This window comes from Notolepis coatsorum, assembly GCF_963971535.1.
Source record: "Notolepis coatsorum genome assembly, chromosome: 17".
In the NCBI taxonomy this organism is placed as follows: domain Eukaryota; kingdom Metazoa; phylum Chordata; class Actinopteri; order Aulopiformes; family Paralepididae; genus Notolepis; species Notolepis coatsorum.
In genome coordinates this window covers 110,929,438-110,954,496 of record NC_140181.1, presented here as the reverse complement: position 1 = coordinate 110,954,496, position 25,059 = coordinate 110,929,438, and the positions used below count along the sequence as shown (strand labels likewise).

The window sequence follows — 25,059 nt, the reverse complement described above, 5'->3', positions numbered from 1 at the left end:
ACATACTGACTGAACTGTCCTGGGGCACAGGAAGAACATACTGACTGAACTGTCCTGGGGCACAAGAAGAACATACTGACTGAACTGTCCTGGGGCACAGGAAGAACATACTGACTGAACTGTCCTGGGACACAGGAAGAACATACTGACTGAACTGTCCTCAGGAAGAACATACTGACTGAACTGTCCTGGGGCACAGGAAGAGCATACTGACTGAACTGTCCTGGGGCTCAGGAAGAACATACTGACTGAACTGTCCTCAGGAAGAACATACTGACTGAACTGTCCTGGGGCACAGGAAGAACATACTGACTGAACTGTCCTGGGGCACAAGAAGAACATACTGACTGAACTGTCCTGGGGCACAGGAAGAACATACTGACTGAACTGTCCTGGGGCACAGGAAGAACTTAAATAAATTCTTAAAATGGGTGGCATTCCCCTTTAAAGGAATACTTTACCAAATAAACTATAATTCTTATCTGGAATTCCAAGTTTTTATTCGCATGCTTTCAGGATGAAGAGATTCCGAAAATGGTAGCCATACAATAAAGTTGAATGGGGATTCTTTTTTAACAGCAGCAAAACAATAGAAGGTCCATTTACAAACGCTCACTCTACCCATGCAGTATAATCTAAGTCTCAGGTATCCAGTCGTATGCACAGTACTTCCCAAACACATGTATCTTTGCTAAATAAACCACTTGGTGGAAAATCCTCTCATGCACAATCACATCACGCACCTGGACAACTCATGCGTCACGAAGACCCTTCAGACTTGCTCATTGATGCTCAGCCATGGTACAAATGGCTTAAAATGCTAAATAATTTGATATAATTTTGCGGTTTGTAAAAACAATCTCCATTCAACTTTATTACATCAGAAATGGATACCATTTCCGGAGTCTCCGTCCTCCAGTCAAAGGCACGAGTGAAAACCTTTTCTTCAGGAATTCCAGGCAACGCTGGCGGGTAATTGATACAGAAATCATTTAGGGGGGGACGTATTCCTTTAACCTAGATATTTGTAGGATTAAAGCTGCATTATGTAGTGTTGCGAGTTGGACGATAAGCTCTTGTAAGTACTACAAACTTAATTAAAATCTCATGACATTAAAAAAGAAAACTAAACATTTTGAAGCCAAGTGAATGAAAAGTGAACATAGAAGAGGCTTCTTTGCAAATGTGGCAGGATGACAGGAATACAAACACCAGTTACTCTCTAGCTGGTTGTTCCGAGGGTCCAGTCATCCTCTTGCAACACTATTCTCTAATAAAGCTACACGCCATCACTAGCTTTAAAGCTACACGCCATCACTAGCTTTAAAGCTACACACCATCACTAGCTTTAAAGCTACACGCCATCACTAGCTTTAAAGCTACACGCCATCACTAGCTTTAAAGCTACACGCCATCACTAGCTTTAAAGCTACACGCCATCACTAGCTTTAAAGCTACACACCATCACTAGCTTTATTGCCATTTCAGAGGTCCATGTTTAATTCCTAAAACTACATAGAGCAGCTTTAACCATGTATAGAAAAATATCAGTTAGTTCAACTAACCCCAGTTCACCATAGTGTAAGTTCATGAATTGATTCAGTCTTAAAAGTAATCCCTAAAACATAAAAGAGGGTAAAAGAAACAATAAGGCCTGGAAACACATACTCTGCCCTTCAGTTTTCAAATTACAACCAATAACTCTTTAGTTTTTCACCGTCAAAGTCCCTGCTGTCATATGTTCATGAATCCCCTGTGTCCTGGTTAGAGGTTGGGAGGCTCGATTCCACATCCATCTCCTCAGAGTCCTTTCCGTTGGCCTGTTGGTCGTAGTCGGCGCTCGTTGGTGCCCTGCTCGGGGCCGAAGCGCCTTCCTGTTGGTCGACACGCGTGTCGGCGCTCGTTGGTGCCCTGCTCGGGGCCGAATCGCCTTCCTGTTGGTCGACACGCGTGTCGGTGCTCGTTGGTGCCCTGCTCGGGGCCGAAGCGCCTTCCTGTTGGTCGACACGCGTGTCGGCGCTCGTTGGTGCCCTGCTCGGGGCCGAAGCGCCTTCCTGTTGGTCGTGGTCGGCGCTCGTTGGTGCCCTGCTCGGGGCCGAAGCGCCTTCCTGTTGGTCGTGGTCGGCGCTCGTTGGTGCCCTGCTCGGGGCCGAAGCGCCTTCCTGTTGGTCGACACGCGTGTCCTGTGCCAACTCTCGGCCTTCCTTTCCGTTATCTAGCACATGAATAAAGTCAGTCCTTGCGATCTTCCGTCCAGAGGAAGGGGAGGCTAAGTGTTTAGAGGACCCTTCCGGCTTGGTCTTGAGGGGCGTCGACGCCAATGGGGCCGTCGGTCCGGAGGGGTTGTTATCCGGGACGCTCTCCTCCGTCTGCCCGTTGACCAGATCCACGGCGAGACTACTGTTGCCAGGCAACACCTCGTCGTCATCCTCCCGTTTCTTCTTCTGTGGTTTTTCCGACTCCGCCTCCCCGTCGGGTTTTGCGGATTTCACCGGGTCCTGATTCGGGTCCTTGGATTTGGCAGAATCTCCTCCATCGATATTAGCCTCAGGCTTCGTCTGCATGGTCTCCGGACTGGACCGGTCCATCTCCTCAACATCTTCACTGCCTTCACAACCGCTACCGTCTTCCAGAGGTTCTTCTTCAGATTCAGCCTCTGCGTTACCATTTCCAATAGTCCCAGCATCTGGCTTTGGTTCAGATGAACCCTCGGAGTGTTTGTCTTTGTTTCCACTTGCCGCTTTATCGGTTTCCTTCCGAGCCTCTGGGGAAGTGTCCACTACGCCCATCTCATCTTTGGGTGGCGCCCCAGCCTCTCCATCTTTGCCTTTAGCCCGCAGAGTAACGTCGTCCCTTCCATCTGCGTTCCCCGCGGCCTCCGCCCTCTTCTCAGCTCTCTTGAGCTGTTTCTGGATCTTCCTGGGGCACCACACAAACTTGTCCTTCGGTTCAAAATGGAGGTAGGCAAAGCGCAGCAGCTCCTGCCGCTCCTGCTTGTCCCGCACGGCGAACAGGAAGTAGTCGAGCACGCTGCGCTTCACGCTGCCCAGAGTCTTCTTCACCAGAGTCTCCTCCAGGAAGAAGTGGACGAGCGGGGCTTGATAGTGCTCCAAGCCCAGCTCTCCCAGGCTCTTCAGGATGCGGGTGATGCGCAGGTTGTTGTGCATATTCCTGGGAGAGGCGAGAGTTCAGAGTTAAAAGAAGAAACAAAAAAAGGAATATCTCGGAAGCGGCAGATATGAAAATACTGCCGGTGACTCACCGCTAGGGTTGGGCACCGAGAACCGGTTCCAATAGGAACCGGTTCCAACTTCCGGTATCTTATATATATATATATTTTTTTTATTAATTTGTCACATATTTAGTTTCATATCTCAACACCCACCTGGGCTGCAGCTCTTTGTTTTTTAGACTGCTGCCAATTTGCAATGTTATTTCAGCAGGTGTGACGTACGTGGGTTGGTCATTATCATTATTACTGTATTTGGAAGACCATGTGAACATCAGATTAGTATCGTTTGTATGTGTGTGTGTGTGTGAACATGAGAGCTAATGATATCTCTTCCTGTCAGGTGCTGCCCGTCCCTATACTGAAGGGTGCTGATTGCCTAATGAGGGACAGCTGATGGCAATCACATCAAGAGGGACGGGTGCACAAGTAGCTGACAGCACACACACGTCGGGGCGACTCACTGTGTCATTTTGCCAGTGACCAAGTGGAGTGAGGTTGCCTCTGGTTGCCACTGTTTGTGTAGTTATTATTATTTTGCTGGTTTATGCCAATTGCCACGGTGTGTGGACTTTTGATTATGTGCTGCCTGCGTGGACCAAACCCTGTGGGGGGTAGGTATATTGTTGGCCATATTAGATTCGTCCTACACTGTAAACTACATGGTTAGAGTGGTGTTCCTTCGGTCCCAGATTGCCAACCACGTGGCATGTGGTTGTGTGGTTAGGGTTTGCCTTGTTTATTATTGTTTTCACCTTGTTTGTTCTCCCCTTACCCTTTTCCTTTGTGTGTGTTGTGGGTTGAAATCCCCACCGACAACATCCCTTTTCCCTTTGGGAAAAGGCCGTGGGTTGGAAGCCCCACATTACAATAAACATAATTTACCATTTGAAAAACGTCTTTGTTTACTATCTGCCTACCCGGGACTGTTTTGAGAAGCATTTTTCTACTGAGGGGGTTGTTTCTGCTCATGTACCACCTGCCCAGTTACTATCCTGTATGGTCGTTAGACCTCTGTACATGACATGGGGGCTCGTTAGTTTGCGCAATTGTATGGTTCCTTGTTGGTAAAATAACGGGGTGACTTGTCGATTGAAGCATGTCAGGTGAGATAAGATAGCGTTTTCTAATGGGTAAGTTAGTGTGGTTCCATTGTCCGTGCTACACAGTTTGATTGATGTAAACCATTGTTGTATGTGATACGCTTGAACTAATCTGTTTTTTCTGCCACATAGGTAACAGGGGGATCGCCTACTTGGTTAGCGGGTGGGGGGCACGCGTCGTAATTCCGGTGGAGTGCGCAATGAAATCGGTAAGCGACTGAAGATATGTGTAGCCTCATCCCGGCAGGGGAGTAGTTTAGCTGGGGTATGCTAGAGTGACGTGGGTGATCCTAGTTAGGTGGTTAGACCTGCATTTATTTATTGTTTTCATAGATGGTAGATGTGGGCAGTAGATCAGAGTGGTTGAGCTGTATACTACGGAATGTAATGATTAAATGTGTTACGCCCGGATATTGTGGAGTTGGTGAGGGGGTATTTTCTTGTCACCTGTGATTCGTTTATTATTATTGTGTTATTTTGCGTAGGTTATTTGTGGTGTAGTCATATTCTGTAGGGACTATGGCTGGGGCGGCTTTTACTTTGGATTTGTTTGTGGCGGATCCTACGAGGGATCAGATTGATGACTGCACGAAAGCTGAATTGTGTGGGGTCGCCAAGCATTATGGCATTGCGGTCCAAAGTTCAAGAAGTAAAGAGGAGGTGAAAGCAATTGTGCTCACTGGGTTGGTTGATAGGGAGATATTAAGTTTGCCCGTAGCCGGGGGAAATGACTCGGAGGACGTCACGCATGACGAGGCGTCTGGTGAGTCCAGTGAGGGAACAGGTGGTGCTATACAGGAACGGAGGGGTAGCGGTGCCAAGGCTGAGGAGATTGACAGTGATAATTCTGTACACTCAGGACGTGCCTCTGTTTCAGAGGAAAGAGCTGCTATGCGTGACAAGGAAGAGAGAAGGGAGGAGAGAGACAGACAGGAGAGAAAAGAGGAGAGAGACAGACAGGAGAGAAAAGAGGAGAGAAAAGAGGAGAGAGACAGAGAAGAGAGAAGGGAGGAGAGAGTGCTCCAGGGGGAGAAAGAGGAGAAGGATAGAGAGCTCCAGATTACAATAAGGAGGATGGAGTTGGAGAGGGGTGGCTCTTCTTCTCCCTCATCTGAAGGTTACCAGGGCATTTTTAATATTGGGCAGCATATTTCTATGGTTCCTTTGTTTCGAGAGTCTGAGGTGGAGACATATTTTTCTAATTTTGAGCGGGTAGCGTGGGCTTCGCATTGGCCGAAGGACCAGTGGGCACTATTATTGCAATATAGGCTCACGGGTAGGGCTCAGGACGCATGCCAGTTATTATCGAAGGAGGACAGCATGGTATATGAGAAAGTGAAGGGTGCTGTCTTGCGCGTATATGAACTGGTGCCGGAAGCGTATAGGCAACGGTTTAGGGCACTAAGTAAAGCTCCCTCGCAAACACATGTGGCATTTTCCCATGAACAACGGACGATGTTCACTCGTTGGTGTGAAGCATGTAAGGTGGATGGGGTCGAGGCTTTGAGCGAGTTAATCCTCATTGAACAATTAAAAAAATGTGTGCCCGAACACATGATTATACATTTAGAGGAGCGGAAGGTTTCTACCCTCCAGGAAGCTGCAGTTTTGTGTGACGAGTTAGCAATGATCCACAAAAATGTTTCTGTACGAAATGGTGTGTATGTAGGAGGGGGCGCGTTTTCTCCGTCGGGGTCGCCGTATCGCAGAGGTGACGAGCGACCATTCCGACCTCGCTCACCGCCGTCTCGAAATGCCTTGGGTGACGAGCGAGCATTCCGACCACGCTCACCGCCGTCTGAAAAGGTGTGTCATTATTGTAAAAAAGAAGGGCATTTTGTGAAGGACTGTCATGCGCTAAGGGATCGACAGGAGACCAGGGAGTCAGCCCAGGAACCGAAAGGGGTGGGGTTGATTGGTACAATGTCATGTCCTGACCAGCATAGCTCTTTTGAGCCCTTTTTGTTTGATGGTTGTGTGTCCCTGTCGGGTAAAGTTGGGGACTACCAACGGGTGAGAATACTCCGTGATACAGGAGCCTCTCAATCGTTCATCCTGGCTGATGTATTACCATTGGATGTGGACTCCTGTCGGTCGAGCGGATTGGTGAGAGGTATTGACATGGGGTGTGTGCGTGTGCCGTTGCATAAGGTGCATGTACAGTCTGCACTGATCACAGGTTGCTTTCCGGTCGCGGTTCGCCCATGTTTTCCCGTAAAGGGCGTGGATTTCGTCATGGGGAATGATATCGCTGGGGGTAAGGTCGTCCCTGTGTTGGAGGTTGGAGACGCTCCATTTACTAACTTATTGTGTGATGCATTGATTGATAATCACCCCAATGTCCCTTCTATTTGTGCTGTCTCTAGGGCACAGGAGCGGAAGCGAGACCAAGGTCTAGCGTTGGGTGACTCTGTCTGTGGTGAGTTTTGCAAGTTGGCGGTGACGCAGCATTTTGAGGCGGGGGATGAGGTGTTTATTGTGCTGCCCATGCCTAGTACGGTGCTCACTGCCCGGTTCTCAGGACCTTATGTGGTAAGAGGAAAGGTGTCTGCCACTAAGTATATGTTGCATACGCTCGGGCGGCGGAGGAGGACACGCTGGTGTCATGTGAATAGGCTAATGAAAAGTCCTGCCCGCGTCTCGTCGGAGTTGAGATGTGACAGGACTGTTGTTTCACATGCTGTGTTGTGTTCTAATGTGCCTTACAGGACGCACAGGGTTGATGTTGGGAGTGCGAACACCATTGAGCAATTCGCGTATGGTTGACTACAGCATACCGTCATGGCCTCGGTATGAGGAATGTGCCAGCCACGTCCGACGGCTGATGCATCTGGTATTGGGTGAGGTGGTGGTTGACCGTGTGGGCCCAAAATAGGGGCATGTGGCCTATATGGAGTGTGATTTCTATTTATTTTTGTTCTGTTGGTGCTAATCGGATGTTGGTTGATAATAAGTGATAATGTTTTGCTAACCCTGCGGGTTCGCTCTTATGGGGGGAGGTGTGACGTACGTGGGTTGGTCATTATCATTATTACTGTATTTGGAAGACCATGTGAACATCAGATTAGTATCGTTTGTATGTGTGTGTGTGTGTGTGTGAACATGAGAGCTAATGATATCTCTTCTTCTCTTCCTATCAGGTGCTGCCCGTCCCTATACTGAAGGGTGCTGATTGCCTAATGAGGGACAGCTGATGGCAATCACATCAAGAGGGACGGGTGCACAAGTAGCTGACAGCACACACACGTCGGGGCGACTCACTGTTTCATTTTGCCAGTGACCAAGTGGAGTGAGGTTGCCTCTGGTTGCCACTGTTTGTGTAGTTATTATTATTTTGCTGGTTTATGCCAATTGCCACGGTGTGTGGACTTTTGATTATGTGCTGCCTGCGTGGACCAAACCCTGTGGGGGGTAGGTATATTGTTGGCCATATTAGATTCGTCCTACACTGTAAACTACATGGTTAGAGTGGTGTTCCTTCGGTCCCAGATTGCCAACCACGTGGCATGTGGTTGTGTGGTTAGGGTTTGCCTTGTTTATTATTGTTTTCACCTTGTTTGTTCTCCCCTTACCCTTTTCCTTTGTGTGTGTTGTGGGTTGAAATCCCCACTGACAACATCCCTTTTCCCTTTGGGAAAAGGCCGTGGGTTGGAAGCCCCACATTACAATAAACATAATTTACCATTTGAAAAACGTCTTTGTTTACTATCTGCCTACCCGGGACTGTTTTGAGAAGCATTTTTCTACTGAGGGGGTTGTTTCTGCTCATGTACCACCTGCCCAGTTACTATCCTGTATGGTCGTTAGACCTCTGTACATGACAGCAGGTTTCAGTTTATTTTAAATTTGTATTTAATTTATTTATTTCACACCATTTCAGCAAAACAGTAAACACATTGACCATGACAGAAAGTGTATAAAGGTGCCGAGTAGAGGCAAGAGACCCAGATGGGCCTATACGTGGCCTCAACTCATTAAATCATTAGATTAAAAAAAATAAACACAAAAACCAAAGTCAAGTGAAATAAGTTCATAAAACAATTTTCATAATATTAAGATAATAAGAAGATAATAATAATGATAACAATAATAATCAAAGTAATAATAATAATAACAAAAACAACTGTTACGTATTACTTTCACATGGTGGAGGGATACTTACTGTCTGTGGTGCATATTCACATTGTGGTTGTAGTGTGTTGTCACTAATGGCCGCTTTCTAATTGATCACAGTTGATATTCAAATATAAAAAAGTTTCGAGAGTGGAAGTTTGAAGACAACTACAATATGATGCTGGGGTGGTGAGTTGAAACAGTGTGTGTGTGTGTGTCCCGACCCCACTTCTATGTTTCAATAAATTATTTGCATTTAAAACTATTAACGCTGACTCATTCCTTCAGTCCACTCAAAATTATGCTAATATTCCTTATGTTGTTTATGATATTAATTGAAAATAGCATATGAGAGTATTATATAGTAATAATAACACATGGCGATATACTAAAAAGCTATTTATAATTTTTGGCTGGTAAAAAATCTGCCTGGCTGGTAGTTTTTAAAATCTACCAGCCAAATGGCTGGTAAGTCAAAAAGTTAAGTTTGTTCCCTGCTTGTTGGATATGAATGAATACTGGAGTTTGATATGAAAAGATTATGGAAAACAAGAGGAAATAAATCTAAATTAAAAGTGCAGTTAAAACATAAAAATACATATCTGGTATACATTAATATCAACGATTGATAGTATTTTAAGTTGCTTAAAAAGAGGAGCAGATGGTTCATGGTGATTAGAAGTAGTGGCAAGCCTTGTGAATTTATTTTGCAATATAAAAAGTTTATGAAGAGATGTAGGAAAAGTACTGGCCCAAATAATATTACAATATGATAAATATGGGTATATCAAACTATAATAAAGTGTCAAAAGTATTAAGTTAAGAGTTTCATGTACATATGTGCCTTTTCAGTTTTACAGTTATTGAAGTTTGAAGTTACGTAATTGAATACCCTAGTTACAGTACAGCAACCAAATTCAACTGTATCAAGTCAACTGACAATGTGAATAGTACGAAAAAAGGATTTTTCAAATAAATGTTTTCTCCTGCGAAATAAGCTGTGACCCTCAAATGATCGGAATCGAGAATCGTTTAGAACAGGAATCGAAATGGAGAATCGGAATCGTTCAAATCCAAACAATGCCCAACCCTACTCACCGCTCCAGGTTTCCGAAGCGTTCCTTCCAGTTCTCGGCGCGCCTCACCTCCCCAGTGTCCCGGTTGACCAGCTGCATGCCGTAGAAGCCGAGCATGAGCTCGTAGGACTCCACCAGGCGGCGGCCGGCCTCCTCGCTCTTCTTGAAGGCCTGAGGAAGCAGAGAGCACACCATGAGATCAAACACCACATCACACAACACCTCAGCAGCTGGAAGCAGAGAGCACACCATGAGATCAAACACCACATCACACAACACCTCAGCAGCTGGAAGCAGAGAGCACACCATGAGATCAAACACCACATCACACATCACACAACACCTCAGCAGCTGGAAGCAGAGAGCACACCATGAGATCAAACACCACATCACACAACACCTCAGCAGCTGGAAGCAGAGAGCACACCATGAGATCAAACACCACATCACACAACACCTCAGCAGCTGGAAGCAGAGAGCACACCATGAGATCAAACACCACATCACACAACACCTCAGCAGCTGGAAGCAGAGAGCACACCATGAGATCAAACACCACATCACACAACACCTCAGCAGCTGGAAGCAGAGAGCACACCATGAGATCAAACACCACCACACAACACCTCAGCAGCTGGAAGCAGAGAGCACACCATGAGATCAAACACCACATCACACAACACCTCAGCAGCTGGAAGCAGAGAGCACACCATGAGATCAAACACCACCACACAACACCTCAGCAGCTGGAAGCAGAGAGCACACCATGAGATCAAACACCATCACACAACACCTCAGCAGCTGGAAGCAGAGAGCACACCATGAGATCAAACACCACATCACACAACACCTCAGCAGCTGGAAGCAGAGAGCACACCATGAGATCAAACACCATCACACAACACCTCAGCAGCTGGAAGCAGAGAGCACACCATGAGATCAAACACCACATCACACAACACCTCAGCAGCTGGAAGCAGAGAGCACACCATGAGATCAAACACCACATCACACAACACCTCAGCAGCTGGAAGCAGAGAGCACACCATGAGATCAAACACCACATCACACAACACCTCAGCAGCTGGAAGCAGAGAGCACACCATGAGATCAAACACCACATCACACAACACCTCAGCAGCTGGAAGCAGAGAGCACACCATGAGATCAAACACCACATCACACAACACACAACACCTCAGCAGCTGGAAGCAGAGAGCACACCATGAGATCAAACACCACCACACAACACCTCAGCAGCTGGAAGCAGAGAGCACACCATGAGATCAAACACCACCACACAACACCTCAGCAGCTGGAAGATACACAACATCACACAACACCTCAGCAGCTGGAAGATACACCACATCACACAACACCTCAGCAGCTGGAAGATACACCACATCACACAACACCTCAGCAGCTGGAAGATACACCACATCACACAACACCTCAGCAGCTGGAAGATACACCACATCACACAACACCTCAGCAGCTGGAAGATACACCACATCACACAACACCTCAGCAGCTGGAAGATACACCACATCACACAACACCTCAGCAGCTGGAAGATACACCACATCACACAACACCTCAGCAGCTGGAAGATACACCACATCACACAACACCTCAGCAGCTGGAAGATACACCACATCACACAACACCTCAGCAGCTGGAAGATACACCACATCACACAACACCTCAGCAGCTGGAAGATACACCCAGTGTTTCCCTTATATGCATTCAGCAGTGGCGCTGCACCGCTGCTGAATTAGGACCGCCGCTGCTATGAACTACACTATAATTTTTTTTTTATTAATCTTTTTTTTACCATTTCATTTGGGCTGTGGGGGGTGCTTAATGTAAAATACTGACCCGAGGAACAGGCTGCAGGGAGAACATCTGGCCGCTTGTATGCGTCTCAGCATCAACCTACCAGTGAATTCCCCACCAAAGAGCCCTGGAGCTTTTCTTTCAAAAGCCCAGGAAAATTAAATGCTCTAAGGCAGAATGTAGCCTATGCCACTGAGACTTCTTAGGTGTAAAGTGCTGTTGTAGTGTTATCTATATCTATTAGGGCTGACCCCTATTAGTCGATTAGTCGGTCGAAAGGAGCCGTAGTCGACTGCCAACCTCTTAGTAAAAAATAAATAAAAACATTTTATAAATTTTTATTTTATTATTTGTATTTTTTTATCATTCTTTCCAAAAGAAAAGAGGCCTAGAAGCGTGGCTAACGCTAATGGCACGCATACCAGAGGCTAACTGCCTACAAAACAGGCACAGAGGCACTGAAAGAGGATTTCACCCATTTAATGAACACACTAGACTAGACAAAATCAAGATGTATCCATCAGTGGACCAATTGCATGCTTTTGCAGAGGACAAGAAGCCTTCAGTCGACTCCTTCAGACATTAAGCACCCCCACAGCCAAAATGGAATGATAAAAAAAAAATAAAAAAAAAAATATATATATATATATATATTAGGGCTGTCAGTTTATCGCGTTAATTAGATTAATTAATTACACAGCAAATTATCGCATTATGAAAATGAACTCAAAATTAATTACAAAATATATATATTTTTTTTATACTTTTATTTTTTTTTATCTCATTCATTCCATAATAACGTAGAATACACATTTACAGACTTCAAATTGAGGATTAGTTTGAGGATATATAATAAAAATAATTAAAAAAAGAATAAGTAACTATAAAGGTTCTATAAAGGTAATAAATAAAGGTTCGAACGTCGTTCGAAGAACCCTGACGAAGTTTGAATCCCAAAAACAGGCTTCGGGGACAGCCTTACCATATTATTATATTATTTATATTATTAAAATGGAACTCACGTTGTGATGGCACAGTATGATGTCATAATAGATCATTCTAGAACATTTGTGATGTCACAGTATGATGTCATAATAGAACATTTGTGATGTCACAGTATGATGTCATAATAGAACATTCTAGAACATTTGTGATGTCACAGTATGATGTCATAATAGAACATTCTAGAATATTTGTGGTCACAGTACGATGTCATAATAGAACATTCTAGAACATTTGTGTTCTATATATATTCAACAATTCTCAAACAACACAGACTGAAACCTGCATTTCTCAACCAAGGTGCCTTGCCGACCGTTTTGCTGTGGAAAGGTGAGTGTCCACAACGGCTAGCTAGCTGTTCTACTTGAATACTGAATGTTAATATTGAATCAGACAATATTGAATACTGAATGTTAATATTAGGGGTGGGACGATACATCGATCCAGATCGATATATCGATCTATTATCAATAATCAAATAGGATCGATGCAACGTAAAAAGATCGATTCATATTGCGATACTCTTATTTAGAAAATCCGGCGACGTCATCGCCCCGCTCCCAGTGTTGTGAAACTCCGTTTAACATCAACAGCACACAGCAGTAGTGTCTAGAGCGTCACTAGAGCAAGACTAGTGTGCCTATTCTGTGACCCAAAACATGTCCCTGCTGTTTTATTCCGCAACGGGTCAAATGCATCTAACCTTCTTTGCAATCCTCGCCACTCCATTATGCCCACGTCGCGTTAAAGATCGAAGATAACGTTACGTTAGCGTAAGCTAACAAGCTAACCCAGAGCCATAGGCAGAGAGACTGGGAAGGAGGGTGCATTCTCGGGATAGCCCCACTAACAGGATCTGGCCGGTACTGCACCTTGGGACTCCCAATATGCCTTTTCCAGCCAAAATACAGCTCTGTGACAGTGAATAGGATATTAATATCGAGAAGAAAAAAAGAAAAACGAACCAAAAACAGTGAACAGGAGGTCTATTTGTATTAAAAACAATAGATTGTTTTTCATTTAAATGTCTGGAAGAGCTCAAAAATAAAAATGTCAAATGATATTTCCATTGCCTTTTTTTTTGTTGATTTAAATGTTACTGATTGTGTTAAATGGGCATATAATATCATCTCATATCGATCGCAGGCACCTGAATCCTATCGTATCGTGGCAGACTGTGATATCGGATAATATCGTATCGTTGTCCAAAGAATCGATATCGTATCGTGATGAAACTGGTGATTCCCACCCCTAGTTAATATCAGACCATATTGAATACTGAATGTTAATTCAGGTTGACAGTTGACTGCAAAAGTGTGTGTAATGTCAACAGGGCTGTCAGTTTATCACGTTAATTAGATAAATTAATTACACAGCGTTATGAAAATTAACTCAAAATTAATTACAATTTCTTTTTTTATCTCATTCATTCCATAAGAACGTAGAATACACATTTACAGACTTTTTTTTAATATGGTCCATTAAATGTTCTTGGTATCTGATTCTAGGGAAATATATGGATTTCAGGGAATGTATTCTCAGTGTCAGAAATACTGTGTCTGTTACTAGGCTTGAGTAAATTGTAATTAACCAAATGAGAATATCAATACATTTTTTTTAATCTTTGACTGTGAATAACACCATGCTCAAATTGACCATACCTGAAAAATCGAAGCAAATTAATAGATGGAAGATGATTAAACAGAACATTTTGTAGATACAGTACTGAACTATGATTATAGAATATAGAATATCAGGCATAAAATGGTTATGCGATTAAAATGCGATTAATTAGATTAATGAATTACAAATCCTGTAATTAATTAGATACATTTTTTTAATCGCGTGACAGCACTAATATATAATACTTTTTTTTCTTTGACTAAATAGTCGACTAACGGCAAATTTTGGCCAATCATAGTCGACTATCCAAATCCTTAGTCGGGGACAGCCCTGATATCTATGTTCAATACAAATAGTGTACAAGTGTTGAGGCATGTCATTAACACTTTCAGTGCCCATCACGTCATATGACGTTTTATCAGCCCAATGCCTGAATGCCCACGACAACAAATATCGTTTTATTGTTTTATTAGCGATCTGAAATCATATTTCAACCGAGTCTCCCGTTGGTACACCAGCCCCATCAGGAGCTCAGAATGGAAAAAAGCGCCCCCTTATCGTCTATCCCTGAGTAACTGCACGTCAGTCGCTTAGAGTGACCTGGGATCAGTGATATGTAGAGGCGGAGCCAGCTGGTTCCTTGTGCTGGCAAGAAGTCTGATGAACATGGAAGTCATCGCGGGACGGGAATCAGGGATAGTAGACAGTAGTGATCGATTTTTGGAATGGCGATCAGGAATTGGAATGATCTTTTTGGAGAACATCTGATCTGAGGTAAGGAATCTATTTGACCAGTCTTGGGATAATCAGAGTTGTATTCGCTGAGATATCAACGTGTCCCCTATGTGTGTGTGCAGGGAACAAAATAAGTACCAGCCAACCGCCAATGGCTGGTAAAAAATCTGCCTGGCTGGTAGTTTTTTAAATCTACCAGCCAAATGGCTGGTAAGTCAAAAAGTTAAGTTTGTTCCCTGAGAGCAGAGCTACACAGCAGTGCGCCTATTTTGCGAGCCAAAATAAGTCTGTGGTTTTTTCTTCTTCTCACAACGGGTCAAATGCATCTAACATGCACTGCATCGTCGCCATTCCTTTATGCCCACATCGCCCGAAATGAACGTTATGTTAGCGTAAGCTAACAAGCTAATCCTGATCAGCGGCAGAGCCATAGAGAACAGCAGACAGTGTGGACTGGGGAAAGGGAAATGGGGGGGGGGCACTCTCCCTTTCTCTGTGTGTGTGCGTGCGTTTGGAAAGACGATGAAGTCACTAGTCAGGACTCAGGAGAGGAGTATATTGTAGTAAACTGAGGATTACTGAGGATGCACAGATAATGTTGATATTCAAATATAAAAAGGTTTCGAGAGGAGTGGAAGTTTGAAGACAGACTAGACTACAATATGATGTGGGGGTGGTAAGTTGAAACAGTGTGTGTGTCCCCGACCCCACTTCTATGTTTCAATAAATTATTTGCATTTAAAACTATTAACGCTGACTCATTCCTTCAGTCCACTCAAAATTATGCTAATATTCCTTATGTTGTTTATGATATTAATTGAAAATAGCATATGAGAGTATTATATAGTAATAATAACACATGGCGATATACTAAAAAGCAATTTTTAATTTTTGGCTGGTAAAAAATCTGCCTGGCTGGTAGTTTTTAAACCAAATGGCTGGTAAGTCAAAAAGTTAAGTTTGTTCCCTGTGTGTGTGTGTGTGTGTGTGTGTGCACGATCGCTTTGAGGAAATCAGAGAATCGATTTTAAGCTTGCGGCCCCAGCATGCATACGTACACATAATACTATCGATAATCTAGCGTTTATTTGAAAACGATTCATAAATAGGCCGAAAAATTACAAAGTTTTTGTGTATTCTAGAATATTCCAGTAAACGTCTGTTTATCATGGAATCTTTTTATTTTCCTTGAAAATGAGGGCTTTTCAAAATGCTATAAAACGGAAATGAACCGATAAAAAAACAATCCGCTTCGACAATGTTGACTGCAAAACGAGTCATTGATAAGCGACGGGCAGATTAGACACATAGCCATAATTTAAAACATAGATTAGGCGTTATTAACGCTAACATTGAAGTGGATGGTGGGCATTCAAGCACTAAATCGTGCGCCCCCTGCTGGCACTGAAAGTGTTAATCTTGACATTTACTTTGATTACAACTACACGGCAAAAAAAAATTATCTTATCAAGTGAACATATCTTGTATTTGGTACAATAAGTATATTGAGTAGAATTATCTTATCCCACTGGAAGATCATTTAGCTTTTTTCTGATTTGTCAATTTTATCTTGTTTTAAGAAAACAAGATTAACATTTTCTTAAAACAAGATTAAATTGACCAAAATCAAGAAAAAAATAAGCTAAATTATCTGTGGAATAAGATAATTCAAGATAATTCTACTCAATATTGGACTTATTGTACCAAATACAAGATATTTTCACTTGATAAGATTTTTTTTTTTGCAGTGTACAAATATGCAGCTACCTGGGCCTCCAGAGCACTTCTAGTGTCAGCTACCTGGGCCTCCAGAGCACTTCTAGTGTCAGCTACCTGGGCCTCCAGAGCACTTCTAGTGTCAGCTACCTGGGCCTCCAGAGCACTTCTAGTGTCAGCTACCTGGGCCTCCAGAGCACTTCTAGTGTCAGCTACCTGGGCCTCCAGAGCACTTCTAGTGTCAGCTACCTGGGCCTCCAGAGCACTTCTAGTGTCAGCGGACACCAACAACATCCTAGAAGATTCACATGACTCCATGAACATGAACATGATAACCTATTCTGAGGTAGTTATAAGTTATTTCTCCGGCAGCATGCGCTAATATGGATTCCGGCGGCACGCGCGCAGCACAGCACCGCGGGGGAAACACTGGCACCACACCATGAGATCAAACATCACCACACAACACCTCAGCAGCTGGAAGATACACCACATCACACAACACCTCAGCAGCTGGAAGATACACCACATCACACAACACCTCAGCAGCTGGAAGATACACCACATCACACAACACCTCAGCAGCTGGAAGATACACCACATCACACAACACCTCAGCAGCTGGAAGATACACCACATCACACAACACCTCAGCAGCTGGAAGATACACCACATCACACAACACCTCAGCAGCTGGAAGATACACCACATCACACAACACCTCAGCAGCTGGAAGATACACCACATCACACAACACCTCAGCAGCTGGAAGATACACCACATCACACAACACCTCAGCAGCTGGAAGAGGATTACACGGTACACCACATGCGAATTTTGCTTTTGATATTGAAAAACTATTTGTCTGTGGCCTCAGTCAGAGACACGGTGGAGGTCTGTGGCCTCAGTCAGAGACACGGTGGAGGTCTGTGGCCTCAGTCAGAGACACGGTGGAGGTCTGTGGCCTCAGTCAGAGACACGGTGGAGGTCTGTGGCCTCAGTCAGAGACACGGTGGAGGTCTGTGGCCTCAGTCAGAGACACGGTGGAGGTCTGTGGCCTCAGTCAGAGACACGGTGGAGGTCTGTGGCCTCAGTCAGAGACACGGTGGAGGTCTGTGGCCTCAGTCAGAGACACGGTGGAGGTCTGTGGCCTCAGTCAGAGACACGGTGGAGGTCTGTGGCCTCAGTCAGAGACACGGTGGAGGTCTGTGGCCTCAGTCAGAGACACGGTGGAGGTCTGTGGCCTCAGTCAGAGACACGGTGGAGGTCTGTGGCCTCACCTCGATCTCCTTCTTGGTGAGTTCTGAAGCCATGTAGTTGACACCGGGTTCCCGCAGCGGAAATAGCCTGAAAACCACAGATCAGAGAAAGAAATGTATTAAACCAACGAACAGTCAACTCTTCCTTGCCAGTATATAAATTTGGATTTCCTTTTCCTGGTAAAATTATAAGAATTGCAGCAATGTAATTAGGCCTAAAAGAAAAAAATTGTTTGGCCGACCGTCCCTGCCGATTTAGGTGCGACCCAATTTATTTTATGAGTTTAAAAAAATATATATTAAAATTTTAAAATAAAAATGTTTACAATAGATTTTCATAAAAATCTTAGTCAAACCTTTAGTATTATGGATTATTAAACATAGTACATGCATCCATGTTGTCGTGAACATTTGAATTAAATAAAGAAATTCCTATCCGTGGGAAAAAATAAAATAAAAAATAAAATAAATTCCCTACCTACCCATGGCCTTAACTGACAACTGCCTTAGCCAATGTGTGCCTTCACATGTGATATATCCACTGTGTGCCTTCACATGTGATATATCCAATGTGTGCCTTCACATGTGATATATCCAATGTGTGCCTTCACATGTGATATATCCAATGTGTGCCTTCACATGTGATATATCCAATGTGTGCCTTCACATGTGATATATCCAATGTGTGCCTTCACATGTGATATATCCAATGTGTGCCTTCACATGTGATATATCCAATGTGTGCCTTCACATGTGATATATATCCAATGTGTGCCTTCACATGTGATATATCCAATGTGTGCCTTCACATGTGATATATCCAATGTGTGCCTTCACATATTATATAGCCAACAGGATGTATTGATATTAATTGGAAAGATAAGGTTTAGACTATCGAAAAATATTTGAAAACAAAAGTAGGCCACAATAAAGTTATTGAGTCATGCCTTGTTCTGAAACACATATGAATATAAATTAGGCTAAAAGATTTCATTGGCGGTATGGATGGACACACAAACAGTCCCCAGTGCATGGCCCTATGAAATACGTTTTCAGATTTCTCTGATTTAATATTTTTTCCTTTGCATTTAACCAAAAAAAAAAAAACATTACAAAATTATGTTTTTAACTTAACTTTAATAACAGTACATTTGCAAACAGTGCCAGTGCATTTCAATGTTCAGTGCCAGTTCAGTTCAATGCAGTTCAACTGCCAGTGCAATAATAACTAAATAATGATTAAATAGTTAAATACAAAATAATAATTTGTTAAAGAAAAAGAAACTGCAAAAATGTAATTTCTTTCAAAGAGATGGCCAGGGAGTATGACACGTTTTATGGCCATCCTCAGTAAATACCATCAAACTCCTCTGACCTCATCTGGTCTTTCCAAAGACCAGAGATGGGACGGGTGCTCGCACAAACACACACACACCACACAGATAGGGAGAATGAATTATGGCTTATAGCAGACTTAATGATTTTAGAATATTTCAGCTAATAAAGTTAAATCAACTATCCAGTTCGTTTTTTATAGTGTAACGTTTGGCTACTCAGTCTGACGTGCGCTGCACTGCGTTCCATTGTCTCAGAATGGATTTGGTGATTGTCATTTCTGCATCTCCGTAGACCGTGCCACCGCTTTAAAGTCGTAGTGAAGATTGATTTATATGAAAACCAATGTATAATTTAAGCAAATTCCACGCCATTCCGCGATAATTCAGAATTCCGTGTTAATATCTCAATTCCGTGAAATCCTCCGCGATGGCAGATTCCATAGGGCCCTACCAGTGGGACCAGTGGGGTACTGCACAGGGAGTAGGGCCCTACCAGTGGGACCAGTGGGGTACTGCACAGGGGGTAGGGCCCTACCAGTGGGGTACTGCACAGGGAGTAGGGCCCTACCAGTGGGACCAGTGGGGTACTGCACAGGGAGTAGGGCCCTACCAGTGGGACCAGTGGGGTACTGCACAGGGAGTAGGGCCCTACCAGTGGGACCAGTGGGGTACTGCACAGGGAGTAGGGCCCTACCAGTGGGACCAGTGGGGTACTGCACAGGGAGTAGGGCCCTACCAGTGGGACCAGTGGGGTACTGCACAGGGAGTATGACACGTTTTATGTAAATCTTTTCTGTGCTCTTTACAGTTCTGCAACACTCAAGCCTTGATATGTGTTTTCTCAGTAGGAGAGCTGTTAACCCAGTGAGACTGTGGTGGGTGAACCTACGGCCCTCTAGGGGGGTCTGGGGGCATGCTCCCCCGTAACTTTTTTTTGTGTGTACATTTTAAAGTTAAATGCATCAATCTGGTGCACTTTGAGAGCAAAATAAAGAGGCTAGATCTATGATGAACTTTGTGCTCAAAACACAAAATCGACTAGACCAGTGGTTCCCAATCCTCTCCTCGAAGCACCCCAGCCGTTCAATGTATTTGTTAAATTCCACCACCAGCACACCCGATTAAACTTAACTAGCCCTTTATTAGTTGAATCAAGGTGTGCTGGTGGTGGAATTTAACAAATACATGGACCGGCTGGGGTGTCTCGAGGAGAGGTTTGGGAACCACTGGACTAGAGCAGACATTTGAGCCATCAAAGAAATGAAGCAAAAATGGTTACGTGTGTTTAACTGGTTAATTTTTTAGAAAATACAAAAATATAGTGGATTACTATTAACGACTACTACCACTGCCAATACTACGGATACATCCCTATTGGCAAACTTTATATATTTTTTTTGGTTCATCATACAACTGTGGCAGGACTAATTAGACCGCGGGCCGTCACAGTCTAGGTAATTAATGGGAAACCCTGGTTAACCGCAGTAACTAAAAACCTCTCAATATCCGTTTTATCTTGTGACAGAGTTGCTCCGTTCTAGAGAAAAGGGGTATAAAGAATTGCAGTAACTACAAAATCACTGGATAGTCAAATAACGTTAAAGCCATTTTTCTCAGTGTCACGGTTTGCGTAGTTACTGCGGTTAGCTTCAGTGTGTGCACGTTTTCTACAGAACAATACATATGATGATGTAGGGTTAGGGTTAGGGTTAGCATGATGTAGGACACGGAGCGGATGTTGTGGTGATGAGTCATGAGCCCTAACCCCCCCTCCCCTCCCCCACTACTTCCACCCAGTACTTTTGGGACATATTGCTTATTTGCCATCTACTCTGGAGTTAGACAAGCAGATACATACCCTTTAGGGAACAGCCGCACTGTTAGCCTAGCTTAGCGTCATTCACTGGAAGTAGGTGTGCCAGTGTAGCCTCGTTCCCAACAGTCACAAAATACACTCCAAATACAACTCCAAAAACTTTCCTGTAAACATGTTGTGACCTGTGTATTTACCACGTGGAGATTTTCTTTTAAATAAGACATTTTCGTTTTCTAAGCAGATATATACTCACTTTTCTTTTTGTGCCGAACCACTGCTGCCAGGTAAATACACAGGTCACAACATGTTTACAGGAAAGTTGTATTTGGAGTGTATTTCGTGACTGTTGGGAACGACGCTACACTGGCAGACCTACTTTCAGTGAATGACGCTAAGCTAGGCTAACGGTGTGGCTGTTCCCTAAGCCTAATGCATGCACAGAGAAGAAAAGGGTATACATGTAGCTGCTTGTCTAACTCCAGGGTAGATGGCAAATAAGCTAATTTCCCAAGAAGTTGGCGTGTTCCTTTACAGGAAACGAAGCTTGAGATATACAATACACTCCTGCAGCCGTCATCCTCCCCTCTTGGTAATGACGCCCGAGCGTCTCTACAGTCAGAGCGTGGGCCACACATCTTCCAGCATTTCGAGGGGGGAAAACTAAATCACACATTGCCGTGAAGTTTCTAGCTAGCTAGCTAACGGCATTAACTGACATCAGTGTTGACAAAGACAGGAGGTGATGGCCAGAAGGCATCCACGTTACGGCCAGCTGTGTTGCATTGTGGACTCGTCACATGACCCAACTGACATGGAAGCTTTATGGAACACCTTATAGCCTACAGTCGGAATGTTCTGGTTTTATTGGCTAAAGTTTTGAAAACAATCTTTGACATTGATGCTGCTTCGATGGTAGGCATTTCTACATCTTACGTTTATTATAAGAGTATTTCACACAGAATTATTAGAATTCCAGGTGTGAAAATGACATCACTTTGTGACTCTCAAAGGAAAGCTATACAAGAGCATTCAATAACGATGTTGACAAATCACCAAATACAATGCAACCTAGTCAGAGCTTCTGAAATTCCACTAACATTTGAGTAGAAATCCCCAACTGAACCTTTGTTACTGCCTCCTAAACCCAGGCTAACTTAGTTACTGTAGCCAACTGAACCTTTGTTACTGCCTCCTAAACCCAGGCTAACTTAGTTACTGTAGCCAACTGAACCTTTGTTACTGCCTCCTAAACCCAGGCTAACTTAGTTACTGTAGCCAACTGAACCTTTGTTACTGCCTCCTAAACCCAGGCTAACTTAGTTACTGTAGCCAACTGAACCTTTGTTACTGCCTCCTAAACCCAGGCTAACTTAGTTACTGTAGCCAACTGAACCTTTGTTACTGCCTCCTAAACCCAGGCTAACTTAGTTACTGTAGCCAACTGAACCTTTGTTACTGCCTCCTAAACCCAGGCTAACTTAGTTACTGTAGCCAACTGAACCTTTGTTACTGCCTCCTAAACCCAGGCTAACTTAGTTACTGTAGCCAACTGAACCTTTGTTACTGCCTCCTAAACCCAGGCTAACTTAGTTACTGTAGCCAACTGAACCTTTGTTACTGCCTCCTAAACCCAGGCTAACTTAGTTACTGTAGCCCGCTCTGATGTCTGTCATCACGCCATTCCAGATCAACCACCTCCAGCTTTGAACACCTCAGGACAGAACCATGAACGATACATACCACTGGATGTAGGAGTGCACCCTCTCCAGCCTTTTATAGTCCGTTTTCCATTCCTTATGAAATGACTCGATGTAGACGTCTATGCAAAATAAGCAAGGAGGCATCATGTCAGTAGATACACTAGATACTTTTGGACAAAAATGAAAACACCTGGAAAGAAAGTCAAACGGGTTTACCATCAGGAGCAGAGGGAAACTGATTGAGATAGAATTTCAAATTATTCATTTTGTCTTCCGAGCACTCGTCATCTGTAAGATTCTGTGGGGGGGACAAACCAAATCCTCAGGTTACTCTAGTTCAAGAGATGTATTTGTCACATACACACCCAGACATGTAGTGAAATGAAGGTGGCCATGTGCAAAAATACAATAAGATAGAATAGATAATAAAAGACATGATAAAGTAATAAGAATAAAATACAATAAAATACAATACAGTGCTAAGCTAAGAAGCATTGTAACACACTATGTACAATAATATATAGTGATGCACCGATGTGAAAATTGTGGCCGATACCGATAACCGATATTAATATTGCTGTTCTGGCCGATACCGATATTTACCGATGTCGATATCTCTGTATAGAAAACACTTTTTTATGATAATCAAATAAAGAGCTATTTTCCAAAACGCATAATTTTTTTTTACTTTTGTAACTTATTTTCAGAAATGACTGATATTTTGAAACTATTTAAGGCCAAAACATGTAAGAAGAAGAAAAAAAAGATAAAAAAAAAAAAAAAAAAAAAAATTATAATATCGGCCCTATCTTGATATCGGACCGATACCGATGTGTAAAAAAACGGCCATATCGGCCGATATTATATCGGCGGCCGATATATCGTGCATCACTAATAATATACAATAAACAGTTATGTATTTTTAAAGTGACCTTTTTTGTAGTGTGTTTGTGTGTGAGAGAGTGCAAAATGAGGATGTGTGTGTGTGTGTGTGTGTGTGTGTGTGTGTTCACGTGTGATTGATAAGACACCGTAGCCTTAATATTATAGTGTTTGGAGTTGTCACTTACTGGATAAGATCGCCTGTAGTTCTGCATGTCCTTGGCTGCCCTCATGTTCCTGGGTGTGGGGTGGAACTGAAAAGTAGTAATTTAGCCTAAATGAATACCTCGAATGGCAAATAAGACTCACAACATCAGCCTACATATTGGTTTAAGATCGCTATGAATACAAGTCAATACATCCTGATCAGACATCCCAATACAACAGGAAATGTGCCAACACGTCACATTATGAGTTATGATGGGTGCAGCATCGGTATCTATGGTAACAGTACCAACATTATGAGTTATGATGGTGCAGCATCAGTATCTATGGTAACAGTACCAACATTATGAGTTATGATGGTGCAGCATCAGTATCTATGGTAACAGTACCAACATTATGAGTTATGATGGTGCAGCATCAGTATCTATGGTAACAGTACCAACATTATGAGTTATGATGGTGCAGCATCAGTATCTATGGTAACAGTACCAACATTATGAATTATGATGGTGCAGCATCAGTATCTATGGTAACAGTACCAACATTATGAGTTATGATGGTGCAGCATCAGTATCTATGGTAACAGTACCAACATTATGAGTTATGATCAGTATATATGGTAACAGTACCAACATTATGAGTTATGATCGGTATCTATGGTAACGGTACCAACATTATGAGTTATGATCAGTATCTATGGTAACGGTACCAACATTATGAGTTATGATCAGTATCTATGGTAACGGTACCAACATTATGAGTTATGATCAGTATCTATGGTAACGGTACCAACACAAGCTAGAAGCCAACAAGCTAACCACCGATGCTAGCTAAGCTAGCCAACATGAAGCCAAGCTAACCTGCTGATCCCAAACCACGCAACACTAAACTCAACATGCATGTACACTGCAGGTCATACGTTTGAACATGCATGTATACTGCAGGTCATACGTTTGAACATGCATGTATACTGCAGGTCGTATGTTTGCTAGTTGAAGCCCATAATAAACCTCGAGGTTAACGCCAGTTGCTACGGTAACACGAGCTAACAGCAGCTAGCCTCAGACTGGGTGTCATCGATCCTGGCCTAGTGCTGATATCTCGCCCACTGACGGTGACTAACGTTATTATTATAACGGATCGAACAGGAGGAGTGATGCACGAACCAGCGTCCAGGTCTTGTTCTTGTCCTGCCCGGCTCGTCTCTCCGGCTCGTCTCCATCACTCTCCGTGTCCCAGGTGGAGTCGTACTCACACAGGCAGTCGTCCTCCATCATCAATAAACTGTTCTATAGATATGTCACCACCGAGGCAGCGTCAGATCAGGCGAAACAAACAGGTCACCCGGCTCGTCGCTGTCATCCGGCATCAGAGTTAGATTCAACGTTTAGATTCAAGTTCAACGAGGACGAGCCCCTGACCGTGAATCATCACCCGTCCTCCTGAGTCCTCCTGCTGCTGCTACAA

General features: G+C 43.5%; 1 protein-coding gene across 1 annotated transcript; it reads right to left on the bottom strand.

The window, feature by feature from the left end:
- On the bottom strand, window positions 1-25,059 carry LOC311244549 (uncharacterized protein). The gene is made up of 7 exons (XM_084334123.1): window positions 24,759-25,059; window positions 23,616-23,681; window positions 22,762-22,843; window positions 22,586-22,664; window positions 17,714-17,780; window positions 9,544-9,692; window positions 1-3,171 (listed from the first exon to the last, which is right to left on the bottom strand). Exons 1-7 carry the CDS (start codon window positions 24,867-24,869, stop codon window positions 1,743-1,745), a joined length of 1,983 nt encoding a protein of 660 aa, XP_084190249.1. The 5' UTR covers window positions 24,870-25,059; the 3' UTR covers window positions 1-1,742.